Source organism: Condylura cristata, unplaced genomic scaffold (assembly GCF_000260355.1).
Source record: "Condylura cristata isolate star-nosed mole 26May11 unplaced genomic scaffold, ConCri1.0 scaffold00040, whole genome shotgun sequence".
NCBI classification, from domain to species: domain Eukaryota; kingdom Metazoa; phylum Chordata; class Mammalia; order Eulipotyphla; family Talpidae; genus Condylura; species Condylura cristata.
This window is the reverse complement of record NW_004567141.1, coordinates 8,147,238-8,160,118: the sequence shown is the minus strand read 5'-3', so window position 1 is coordinate 8,160,118 and position 12,881 is coordinate 8,147,238. Positions and strand designations below refer to the sequence as shown.

Genomic DNA, 12,881 nt, shown 5'->3' with positions numbered 1-12,881 from the left:
GGCAAGACAGGAGAGGCCTGCTGTGCCATGTGGGTCAGCTCCCTGGTCAGGTATCAAACGCATGCCACAGTGGCTGGTGACAGCTTGAAAGTGCTGAGACTTTAACCCCTGTGCCACCAGGGAGACTTTCTTTTGTCTTTTTTAATACAGGTAATGCTTAATGTGGCATCTTGAAAATTATGACATATTGTGTTTATTTTCACAGTTCAAATTATTTTCTAATTACCCTTTTGATTTCTTCTTTACCTACCAATTATTTTGTTGAAGTTAGTTCTTTTTCAAATACTAGGGTTTTTCCAGAAAATTACCTGTTACTGATTTCTAATTTAATTACAAGTGGTCAGAGAACATATTTTGTATCACTTGACCCTTTTAAAATAGATTGAAACTTGTTTTATGGCCCACAGAGCACTTCAAAAGAATGTATCCTGTCTGCTTCTCTTGGCTGGAGCATTTTATGTCAATGAGGTCAAGTCAGTTGATTATGTTGCCTAAAATATTTTATATGCTCACTGCTTTTGTCTCATTTTTTCACTTGAGAGGGGTACTGAAATCTCTGACCATAATTACAGGGTTAGAGCTACTTTCACTTCATATATTTTGAAATTTTGTTACTAGTTACAAAAAGGGTTAGGTGTTATGTCTTACTAAAATGGTCATTTTATTGTTAAGAAATTATCCCTAGTAATAAACTTTGTTCTTAAATCTTTGATAAAATAGATGCTTCAATTTTATTTTGATATTTATTAGTATGGTGTAGCTGTTGTCTGTCCTTTGGCCTATCTGACTTTTATCTTTTTATAGTGGCTTTTTGTAGGCAGCATATGATGGAGTCTTTCTTCTTACTTAAAAATTTTTTTCTGGTTAATTCTGGTAACTTTGATTTACAAGATTGTACATGATTTAGGAGAACAAGTTCACACCTCCTCACATATCTGTTTGCACACTACCTCTACCACCAAAGCACCTACACAGTTCTTTATCCTGCACTACCGGGCCCCTCTCCCCTCCCCTTACCACACCTCTCCCTTAAGCAACCATAAATGTGTAATTATATTTCTAGGTTTTGCTGTGGTTTAGATTTTTTTTAAAGTTTTATTTATTTATGCATACAGAACTGGGGTACAGGCCAGAAGTGCAGGGGTTGTGAGGGAATTCACCAGAGACAGAGTGGGGAACAGAAAAGGCCGACTGACAAGTACACTGTTGAGGGGAGCAGTGGGCAGTCGGGGAGGTTTGCCACGCCATGTGGTTGATATCACCTCCAGGGCGGGGATCAAACTCATTCAGAAGTGGCTTTAGCTTCTCAGTGCTGTGCCACCAGGGAGGGCCCTGTGGTTTAGATTTATCAGTACCTTTCCATTTCCCCCACCACCAATATTCCACATCTAAGTGTTCTAACTGTTCCAGATTCTAAGCATCTGGTATATGTGTTCCTTCTTCTCACTTGTTTTGCTCAGTATAGTCCCCTCTCCAGCTCTATCCCTGTTATTGCAAATGGTAAGTGTTTATTGTTTTAATAACTGAGTAGTATTCCACTGTGTATATATAACACACCTTAATCCATCATTCTACTGATGGGCATTTAGGATGTTTCCATAATTTGGCAATTGTAAAGAGTGCAGTAAACAGAGAAGTTTGTATATCCCTTTGAATTAATGCTTTTGTAGTATTTGGGAGGGGAGTTGCTGGACCAAATGGCATTATCTATTTTATTATTTTGTTTTTTAATCCATCTGTTAACCTGTTTTTAATTGGGGATATTTAGACCAAATACTGTGGTGTGATTATAATGTGGTTATGTTTAAATTCACCATCTTGGCTTTTGTTTGCAAATTTTCTTCCTTTTCTTTTACTCTTTTCTTGGGATTCAGTATATTGTCATGGTGTTAAAATACACATAAGACTTACAATAGTAATAATTTAAAAATATACATCTCAGAGGTATTAAATACAATCACACTGTTGTGCTGTCATCAGTTCCATAACTCTTATAAATCCAAAACTCTATACCTAGTAGACAAAAACTCTACACATCCCATAGACCCTGCAATTTACATTTTACTTTGTCTTAATTTTGAGTACTCTGAATACCTCATATAAATGGAACCATATGTACTTGTGTTTTTGTTAATAAAATATCAGTATAATGTCCTCAAATTTTAATAAAATTGTAATATATTACAACATTTCTTTGCCCTTTGAAGCTGAAAAATACTCGTTGTATGTACACATCATATTTGCTGCTTGTCTATCCAGTAGCTGATAAAACTTGGGTTGTGCTTCTGTGTTTTAGTAATCGAGAACAATGCTGCTGTGAACATGGGTGTAAAAATCTTTTAATACTCTGCTTTCAATTCTTTTGAGCATATAACCAGAAAGAATTGCTGGAGATACGGCAGTTCTGTATTTAATAACTGAAGAGCTTCCCTACTGCTTTCTATAGCATCTGTGCCATTTTACATTCCCACCAACAATGCACAAGGGCTCAATTTGTCCACATCCTTGCCAACACATCTTTTGTTCATACTAAGCATCCTAAAGGGCATGAGATGGAATTTCATGGTAGTTTTGACTTGTATTTTGTTAACAACGCACATTTCTCTTCTCTTTGGCATTGTGTTTTGTAAATGCCAGCCACTGTGCTTTCTGTGGACTCGTAGCTCTGTCTCCCAAATAAAGCAGTCTCTATTGGGTTCTCGTTGGTTTTGCTTCCATGCACCATGGTGTGAAAATTCTCAAAACATTAAACTAAAGAACTCACAGCTCATCTCTTTTTGTTCTTGATTCCTTGGGATCAGTACTTGATGTCTAGTAGCTTGAAAAACACTTCTTTATTGCTTTTCCCTGTTGTTTTTTCTAACTCTTTCAGGCAGGAGGGTAAACCAAACCATTACTCCATTTTGGCCAAAAGCTGACATCTCCATCATACATATTTTTTTTAATTGCATTTTAAAAAGAGAAAACTAGGTTATATGTTGTACAGAACACCCTATACGCTACATTTGGCTCCTTGGTTTCTTCTGGTATCATTTCACTTGACCCATTTCTAATAAAATGGTTGTTAGATTCAGGTTTAAGTGCTTTGGCAAGAGCATCTGCTAGGTGGTGCCATGCATTTCCTAGTGCACCACATCCTGAGGAGAAAATGTCAAGACTGTCCATCTAAGAATGTATTTGTTTGTTTCCACTTACTTTCACTGCTGATGATTCTTTTTCTTTTCTTTTTTAATACCTAAACACTTATATGGTCCAAAGCGAAAACTGTAAGCCAGGTATGGCAATATCATTTCCTTCTTTATTACCTTCATCCAATTTCCTCCAATATAAACTCTTTATATTCATTTGTGCTTTATCCTTAGTTACCTTTTGAAAATAAAAGTATATAAATACAGTAGTCCCCTCATATGTGGGGGGATATGAACTGACTGAGCCTAATGATTGACTGATAAGCATGGGTGTGGGAGAGAGGAGTTGGGATGGTGGTCACAGTACATTACATCACAAATTATCACAGAAAAGAGCAGTAGCTGGTAGGAGTTTGATCTTCAGTCAGCTATATGAATGCACGTAAATTATATATTTAGAGATCTCCTATAAGTATCAGGCTAAATCACTTCTTCCACTTAAGAATTTTCAAAACATCCTATAGTAAAATTTAAAAAACCCCACCAAAATCTTCTCTTTGATACTAATTCCAACTATCTTCACTGTAATATTTCTCTTTGACTAGGTTCCTGGGTTACTGCTTTCTAATACTCCTGGATCATCCATGGAGTTTTATATACCTTCTTCAACTTTCCCTATCACTTTATGACAAGTATACTTCAGTTATGATTTTGAATTCTCAGCTGAATTTGTCTAAAGTCTCTATTTTTTCTCTTGGTTTTAGTATATTCCTGTTGACTTTCAAGTAATTAATATGAATAGAAATTCCTATCATGAAGCTATTTTATTAAAATTTTTTATCTTCACCCAATCAACATGATGGTAAGTCACTGTTTTTCAAGATGCAAGGTGTGAGCCAAAGGACAAACACATCAAACCCATGTAAGGTGCTCAATCATCATCATCATCATTATCATCATAAATCACAACATTATTAACAGCAACTAAGATCTATTTAGGACATATTATGTCCTAGGCATTATTCCTTTTTTTTTTTTTAAAGATTTATTTATTTATTTGTGCATACAGAGCTGGGGTACAGGCCAGAGGCTCAGGGGCGGTGAGAGGCATCACCAGAGACAGAGTGGGGAACAGAACAGGCAGATCGACGAATTACACTGCTGAGGGGAGCAGCGGGTGGGTCAGGAGAGGTCTGCCACACCATGTGGTCACCTCTGGGGCAGGCGGGAATCGAACTCATGTGGAAGCGGCTTTAGATTCTCAGTGCTGTGCTTTAACCCGCTGCGCCACCAGGGAGGGCCCTAGGCATTATTCCTATTCCTTTACATGTACTGACTCATATAACCCCCACAATCATTTTATGAAAAAGGAATGCCACATGCTAGAGACTGAAACACAGGGCAATTGAGTAACTTACCATGACTGAACTCTGGTAAGCAGGTCCTACTCAGACTTCAAGATTGGAGTGGGGAGGTATATTAAGACTCTGCAGTTTAAACATGCATTTTCCTCATCAAAATAAGGAAGAAAAGTGATATCTTTACATTAAAGATTGAGACTCTCTAAATAAAGCATAAATTACCAACTCTAATTACCAATGCATTTCCACACAATGCAATACCCAATCATTCTCTGTACTTTTACTGGGTCAAATTCCTTAGGTATTAGTTAATATTGCTTAACTTTCTATCTGTACATAAACAGAGTATGAGAATGGGGGATCCACACAGGGAAGCATCATCTTACAAAGGAAAAACCTGAGCACTATTCTGTACCTGAATGCAAAGGGTCCAGAGACTTTAAATTGGTAGAAAGTAATACAATACTCACAGTACTTAATCAAACAGAAACAATCTGTTCAAAGGTAGATGGTTCAGAGTATATAGAGGACAGGTCACTTTAATGACACTCATCTCAGGTTTTTCTTTTTAACCATCAGAACTTTCCCACAAAAACAGAACTAGTTTGGTATAAGTAAATAGTAGAGTTTTCTTTTAAAGAATAATTGAAGCTTACGGGCTGTGAATCTGGTTTTATCTCTGAATAAAATAAAATATTTTTCTTTATAGTCACAAAAGACTATGCTCCAATGCTTTTCCAAGGTAACTGTGTGCCTATATTCCTAATCCCTCTCTTCCAGCTCTGTATATAATCTTGTTTACTATTATTATCTTCCTTTGTTATTTAACATTTTCCTATTTAAGAGCTATCCTTCCCCAAAGTTTCTCCCACCCGAGAAATATCATATCAATCCATGCTAAAAAACCTTGGGTGAATGCTTATTGCTTAAAGAAGAACATCCAGATTTTTCAGCATGAGCTTCAAGTCCATATTCTGTCACTTAACTCATCCAGCATCAGTTCAGTCTCTGGTCTCCTCCCCATTATTTCTGATGTCCCAGTTATTCAAGCTTCACATTTATCCTTTTATCTCTCCATTGTTCTATGGAAAAATGATCTCTTTGACTGACTTTCCTGCCAGTGTGTCTGAAGAAGTCTTTCTTATCCATTAAAATTCAGTTCAATGTCACTAACTCCTGGTTTGCTTAGAGTAGTATCACTTTGCTCTTGAAGAATAACTCTTATACCACATAGTATTTTGGTTATACTTGTCTGTCTGCCCAATAGGATGCAAATCTTTAATTCAGTTAAACATTTACTGAGTCAGTGTCATATTCTAGGCCCACTGCTACATCCCAAGAATGAAAAAGTGGGGCCCTCCCTGGTGGCACAGTGGGTTAGGACACAGCACTATGAAGCCAGCTGCTGCTGCTTCAGTGCGAGTTCCATCCTTGGCCCAGGAGGTGACCCACATGGTACAGCAGACCTCTCCTGTCTCGCCTGCTGCTCCCCTTAGCAGTGTACTTCACTGATCTGCCTGTTCTGCTCCCCACTCTGTCTCTGTGAATCCTCTCACTGCTCCTGCACCTCTGGCCTGTACCCTAATTCTGTATGCATAAATAAATAAATCTTAATGTAAAATCAAATATTTTAGAAGCACTCTTATCTCAAAAGCATATTTTATGTTAAGAAAATAAAATCTTAAGCTCTTGATGTCTAACATTCAGAAGGATGTTTGAGTCTACAGAAAGTGGTGTTTATTTACGGAAAATGATTATAAAAGCAGAACATGAAAAAGAGAAGAGTACTAACAATATTATTAAAAAGCTGGTAAAATAATTCAATTCTCAGCTTAAATATTCATTTTCCTTTCGTAGTTCTTCTAAAATTCTTAATACCTAATAAACATACTAAAATTCAATCCACCATTGAACACTAACAAAAAGTCTGCCTCTTTTGACTAAGAAAACTTTTCCTAGGGGAAAAATCTTGACACACATTTTTTTCTCCCTAATTTGGAAGCCAAACGTTTGATCCCATCCTTGTCCAAAGATAAACTTTGTACTTGTAAAATATCAGCCTTTCTCTGAAGAACATCTAGTATTCTTCCATAGTCAGACATGCAAATGAATTCTCCAGTTAGCTACCTTCCAAGGTAAATAGTGGGAAACAAAAGCATATTTAATATTAGTACCTTACAATATTTACTGTATACATATTTTGACAAGTTTTAAATACTTTAGAAATTGTATGCATTTTCACAGGGAATTTTCCTAAGAAGATTTCCAGAACTATATTTACAATTTGGAATTTTTTACATCTGTCCTATTCCTCAACAGTAAAATAAAAGTTTTGTCATTCTATTTTGGGAATCAAACATGATTACTTTGGGATTAAAGGCACAGTATTAACCACATAACTGTGGAAAAGTTTACATTTCTCAGAAAAAACTTACGGGCCCTTTCAATCTGAACAAGGCAACCATCTATCTATCTCCTTGTGTGGAATAAATAACCCTAACTTATTAGAAGGTGAAATTTAAGTTAACCATCAGTCATTTGACCTCTTTGTACTTACTTCTAACACTGTATCTAGATGCATTCTAACAGTCTTTAAGAACAAACCAGATACTTAGCTGTAAACTAAAAAGCGGAAGCAACAGATTCTTACCTCACACATAAAAGATTCCACTGTGCTTAGAGGTTATTTATGCTATAAGACTGTCTTTGGGGGGTATATCCTGTAAAAAGATGTGCTTCATGACAGTTTGTAGGAGAAAATAAAGCTTCTTCTTAAACTCGCAGTTTTTACTTTGCTAATAATTCTGGCTTCTCGTTTAAAATAGCCAAAGGTTTCAACCAGTTGAGTTGCCGCCACTTTCTTATTAAACTTTAATATGCTAAGCTTTTTAAGCCACATAAAAATTTCATCAAGTGTTTCTAAACCTTAGGAAAAACGGAAGGAGGAAAAAAGGTCAGCGCATCACTTTCCGTTATTGTAGCATCTGGAGAAAAATGCTTTGGAAGTCCTCGAGCAGGCAGCCACAAACCAAATGCTAGGACACAGTTCCTGTTTGTGGCCTATGCCAGATGGCAATGGCAGTGACACCTTCATCACTCTCAGGCCCCACACTGGGTGCTAATTAAAGCAGACTCCTTGGGATATACCACATTCTTGTCCTGAGTACCATTTCAGATCAACTCGATCATTTTACCTTTAATGTTTCATAATGGCAGTACATTTAAAAACAAAATTTCAATTTATAAAAAGAAGGCAGAGCAGGCTACTTAATTGACTATATGAAGTTAATAACAGAATAGATTAGAGGAGTTGAAAGAAGTTAACTTGTAGCTGAGAAGTAAGAATTAGGAATCAGAAAAGACTGAGTGAGGAATAAAGACCTTGGTACTATTCATTTTTAAGAATCAAGTATTTTATTGGTTAAAATTTTATATTTAAAAATGAAGGCAACATTACCGAATAGAACTGTTAAAATAATGACACTTTTAAGTGCAATTAATATTGTCCTTCAAGAAGCCAAAGAACTTTGATTATTTTCTTCAAGTACATTAGATAGAATTTCTTGCCAGGTATTTTGATGATAAATAATTGAATGTTATCATTTTGTTACTAGTGAGCTGACCTTTAAATTATATCTGAATTTATCAACAATCTGATAGAACAGATGCATTCTATTTTAAGGCTACTCATTTGATGTCATATAAATACTTCAGAATTTTTTTTGTGTGTGAAAGTGGTATGTTTTAGACTAGTTAACGCTTTCCCCTAATATTGCTTTATCACCTAAGTACAAGCAAAAAATCAGAGGTGATGCAATGGGGACTTCCAGTTCTGCCATGAGGGAGTAGGCCCTTCCAGCCAGCTTCTCTTCCTTACAGCTGAAAGACCCTGAATGTGACAACACAAACAGGTACAGGCAGTTTCCCAAAGGTGGAAAGAATGGTGAGCTGCCCAGGAAACTTGAGATTTGAGTAACATCGGGCAGTGAGTTCCCAGAGCTGCCTTGTGGCCTCTCAAGTCCCAGATCATGGGCTGTAGAAGCCTTCAACCTGGACCTGCCAACAGAAAATGACTAGCCCTGACTACTAAACCCCCAGCCCCAAGCTCACTTCCCCAGCCAAAGTGCCAGGAAAAATAGCCTACATTGCTCTACTCTAGCCAAACAGTAATGGAGAACAGCATCTCTTTTCCACTTTGGATACACCGGGACCAGGGGAGAAGTTATCTTTTTACTTCCCATGCCCCCCAACAAGCTAAGCACACACAGCTCTAACTGATAACACTCCTGTAACAGTGGAACATTTTTCAAGCACATATCAAAGCAAGACAGATTATATTGCAGATCATGACACAAATCTCCAAAATCTAAAAGGTCTGAAATCAGAGATTTTCTCTGAACATAATGGACTCACTAAGATAACAGCAAAATCTCCAAACTACTAAAAATTAACACACTTTTAACTAATATGTGAGTTAAAGAGGATGTTGTAGAGAAAAAAATTGAATGTAAATGAAAATACAGGATATTAAAATACATGGTACGGGTTTCTTCCACTACAATAATCTTAAGACTTGATTTTTTTTTTAAAGGTTAAATAATGGATTTATTTATAAGGAGAAAGGTAAAGGAATAACCCAGGGAAAGAGGGAGAGAAACCCAGGTTAACTAGGATGTCCTACCAGTTCTGCTCGCTTGGACTCCACTGGCACGCTGAAAACCGATTGAGCGCCAAAAAACGATCAGCTGCGAAACAGCAGGCCAAAAGTCCCCTCCCCACCCCCCAGCCCATATGTCCGGTTTTATCCCAACCTGGCTGCTCAGCTCCGCCCTCACATCCTCGCGTGCTTCTTCTTGGTACTGATGGGATTTGGAGTTCCAGCATCTGGAGTAGGGGCGTCTATGAAACCTGTACCTGTTACACCTCTGTTTCTGTCAAGATGGGAGCTGGAGACTTGGAAACTGAATGGTGAGCTAACAAGACTTGATTTTTAAAAAAAGAATGATCAATAGAATGAAAAACTGATAAATTAGTCTTCATCATTCACCTGTTTTTCAAAAGACCATGAGGGAAGATAAAAACTGGGAGACATATCTATAAATCAAATTATCTGACAAAAGACTTGTATCTAGATATATAAAGAACTTTCAAAACTCCACAGAAAAACATAGCTCATGTGGGCTTGGTGTTAAAACATTTATTTGTAGAAGTTTAAACCTACAACCTCCAAAGCAGTTACAACAGTGTAAAGCAACTTTACCTTAATAAACATAATTTGAAAAAGAAAATGGGCAAAGGCCATTTCACCAAAGAGGCTATACAGACAGCAAATGAGCACATGAAGAGCTGATCAACATCAGTAGTAGACATGGAAATGCAAATGAAAATCACAAGATGTTGCTACATACCTACTATACATCAGAATGACCAAAGTAAAAGTAGCCAACACTGCCTAGGATACAGAAGACCGGATCAGGCACACATTTCCAGGGGGAAGTGTAAAATGGCACACTTACTTGGAAAAGAATATAGCAGTTTCTTTCAAAATTAAATGTTTACCATAAGAGAACAGAAATTAACACCCTTTAATATTTATTTCTGGGAAATGAAAACTAATGGTCACACAACAACTTGAGTATGAATGCTTACAGCTACTTCATTTACAAGAGCCAGAAACTAGAATGTAAGTCACTCAGTAACAAGAAGGAAAAAACTACTGATACAACTTGGAAGTATGCTGGGTGAGGCTATCCTAATTATACAGTTAGTTAAGTTCTATGAGAATCCATTTACACAGCATTCTATTACTATTCATGTAATATTTCTATAAGCTTGAAGTTATAAAAATTATCATGAAAATTTAAAAGGTGTGCAGAATTACTGTACAAAGTTGGTACAAACGTTCAATAAATTAGTTTTCAGATCTCTTATACTTATTTTCAGATGAAAACTTAGATAAATAGTCCAAGAGGGATCACGACAATCTGATGGGAAGGCCAGGACTTGAATTTAGATTCAAAGTCTGTATTCCTTCCATAGAATAAGGGAGGACGAACATTTCAATTCTCTCATAGAGAGCTTTATGTTCTATATGTTCTGTAAGTAAGGAGAGAAATGTGTTGCATAGAAACTGCCTTCAACCCACTCTCCACACAATTCATTTCTTAGTTTCCTCCCAGAAATGCCTAGACTGGCCCTGGGATCCAAGACCTTGAGCCTACTCTCAGTGTGAACATTCTTTCTACAGCATATTAACCAAACCTAAGTAACAAACAGAAAATTCACATGCTGTACAGGGCAGCTTAGTGTCTTTCTTGAGTCTTTTATTCATTCAACCAAAATCCCCTGAGTGCTTAGTCTGTGATCATCAATGGAAATTTCTGGTGGGACTATCTAAACAGATCTCTTCTACTGGTCCTTCCCCACTGTATCCTCACTCTATGGCTGTACTTGGCCAGGTATTGATTTTTAGTTGCTGTATTTATTATGAAATTAAGTGGCAAGATAACTCATACAAAACAAAAGGGCATTTAGTGAAATCAGCTTCCTCCATCTTCCAAAGTTCCCCTTACCACTGACTACCAGTGTTAACAGTTTAAAATGCAACTTTGTGATATTTCTTCAAGTTACTACAATTAGCTGGATCATATTATGACATTAAGCTAACCATCTACCTAGAATATTCCAACTGGTCATTATAAATGTATTAATTTTTCCATTTAGGCATTTAAAATGATTAAAATAATTGTGTAAAATATATGTATAGTTCTCAACATATTACTAAAATGACTGAAGGTCACAACTTTTTTTTTTAATGAAAAAAAACTTGCATTATATATGATCATGTGTCTAGGAATTATTACTGGGAGGCATCAATCACCATAGAGAAGCTCACCTGGTTCCTGTCGCGAGCATTTGTGTACCTGATCTTCTGAATGAAGTAGAATATGAGCCAAGCTGAAGAAATAATCATCAAAACAATAAAGGATATTGACACGAAGACTAGAGAGCCACGGCTGAAGTTCTTTGGCGGCATTCGAGTTCCAACAGCTATTGTCATTTGTACAGAGATGTTTTTCTCCAGATAACTCAAAATATCCTTACCCCTCAATTCTGTAATCATGACAGCAATAATATCTCCAGTGCCTGTAATGTAAAATAAATATATATACTCAAGTGACATTTAAAACTTACAGGAACATCAACTATATAAAAATACTACCTAGTAACTTTGGTTAATGGCAAGTTTGCAGGTTCATTTTTCAAATAAAGCTGCAGCTGGGTATGTGGCATCAAGTAGGAACACAGAATCTGTTGCGTAGTACTTCAAACCTAAACAGATTTTAAGCATAAAATGACTGCAGTATTAAGAACCATGTTAATATGCTTTTTAACTACATTTCAAAAACATTTAATCAGCTCAAATGTGAAAACAAACACTACAAATAGAAATGTGATAAAATCATGGCAAGGTGTCATTGTAAAATCTTTTGCATCTTAGAAAATACTCTTTAGAGTATCCCAACTCACTAAGAAAATATAGAAAAGCATTGATATTATATTAAAAGTGGTATTTATGCACTAACCATTTTTAGAAACATTTGTGGACTATCTACCATGTTCAGGGCTAGTACAAGAAGCAGAACGAGTACAGAGACTAGAAAAACATACAGGAGGTGCAGTTCAGGCTTTTTATAGCTAATGTCTCTGAGACTTAGGACACAAATTAAATAGGAGTTGCAATAGCAAAATGCTAAATGGTAGAGTATTTAATTTTATTAATAATGAACTAGAACTGACTGTAGGAGTTCTAGTTGACCCCAAAACTATTCTGGACATAAAACTCTTTCAAGACAGGACCAAACCATAACATTCTGGACTAGTTGGCATCAAAATACTTTCAGCTTCTACTGAATACCAAGAAGTTCTGTCATGACCACAAACTAAAATTAATTTCCACCTACCCTTATCTACAATGAGAACAAAGTTCCACTTTCTTTTAAGGAAAGAGAGCAGCCTTTTTTACCATCAATCTAGTCAGTGGATTGTCCTTTCAATAGCTATAATTGCTTGTGGCAACCTGCAACTTTCTTTCTTATAAGAGCCCTTAAAGACTCTGGTGGCCAGGAGAAAAAGAATAAGCATTTTGGGAAAGAAAAAAAATTATGACTACTTCTTCAAATTTGAATAAGGTTTTGACACATAAGCAGCCAAAACAAAATAAACCCCCCAAAATTTGTCCTTTCAAAGGCTTCTTCAGTGAACAGTAATACCAAATGTTTAGTTTAACTTATCATATGTAGCAAAACAGATTACCCTTCTACCACTTCAAGTCAAAAGACCTCATGAATTTGAAAATAAACTTCATAAAAAGGGTTTTACAAAAAAAAAA

General features: G+C 36.3%; 1 protein-coding gene across 2 annotated transcripts in view; it reads right to left on the bottom strand.

The window, feature by feature from the left end:
• The window catches only part of RNF130 (ring finger protein 130), a 98,558-nt gene that overhangs the window by 59,238 nt on the left and 26,439 nt on the right, over nucleotides 1-12,881 (bottom strand). For both annotated transcript variants that reach the window (XM_004693879.2, XM_012733310.1), the window contains exon 2: nucleotides 11,385-11,635. In XM_004693879.2, the coding sequence (XP_004693936.1) occupies nucleotides 11,385-11,635 (251 nt within the window). The remainder of the gene's footprint in view (nucleotides 1-11,384; nucleotides 11,636-12,881) is intronic.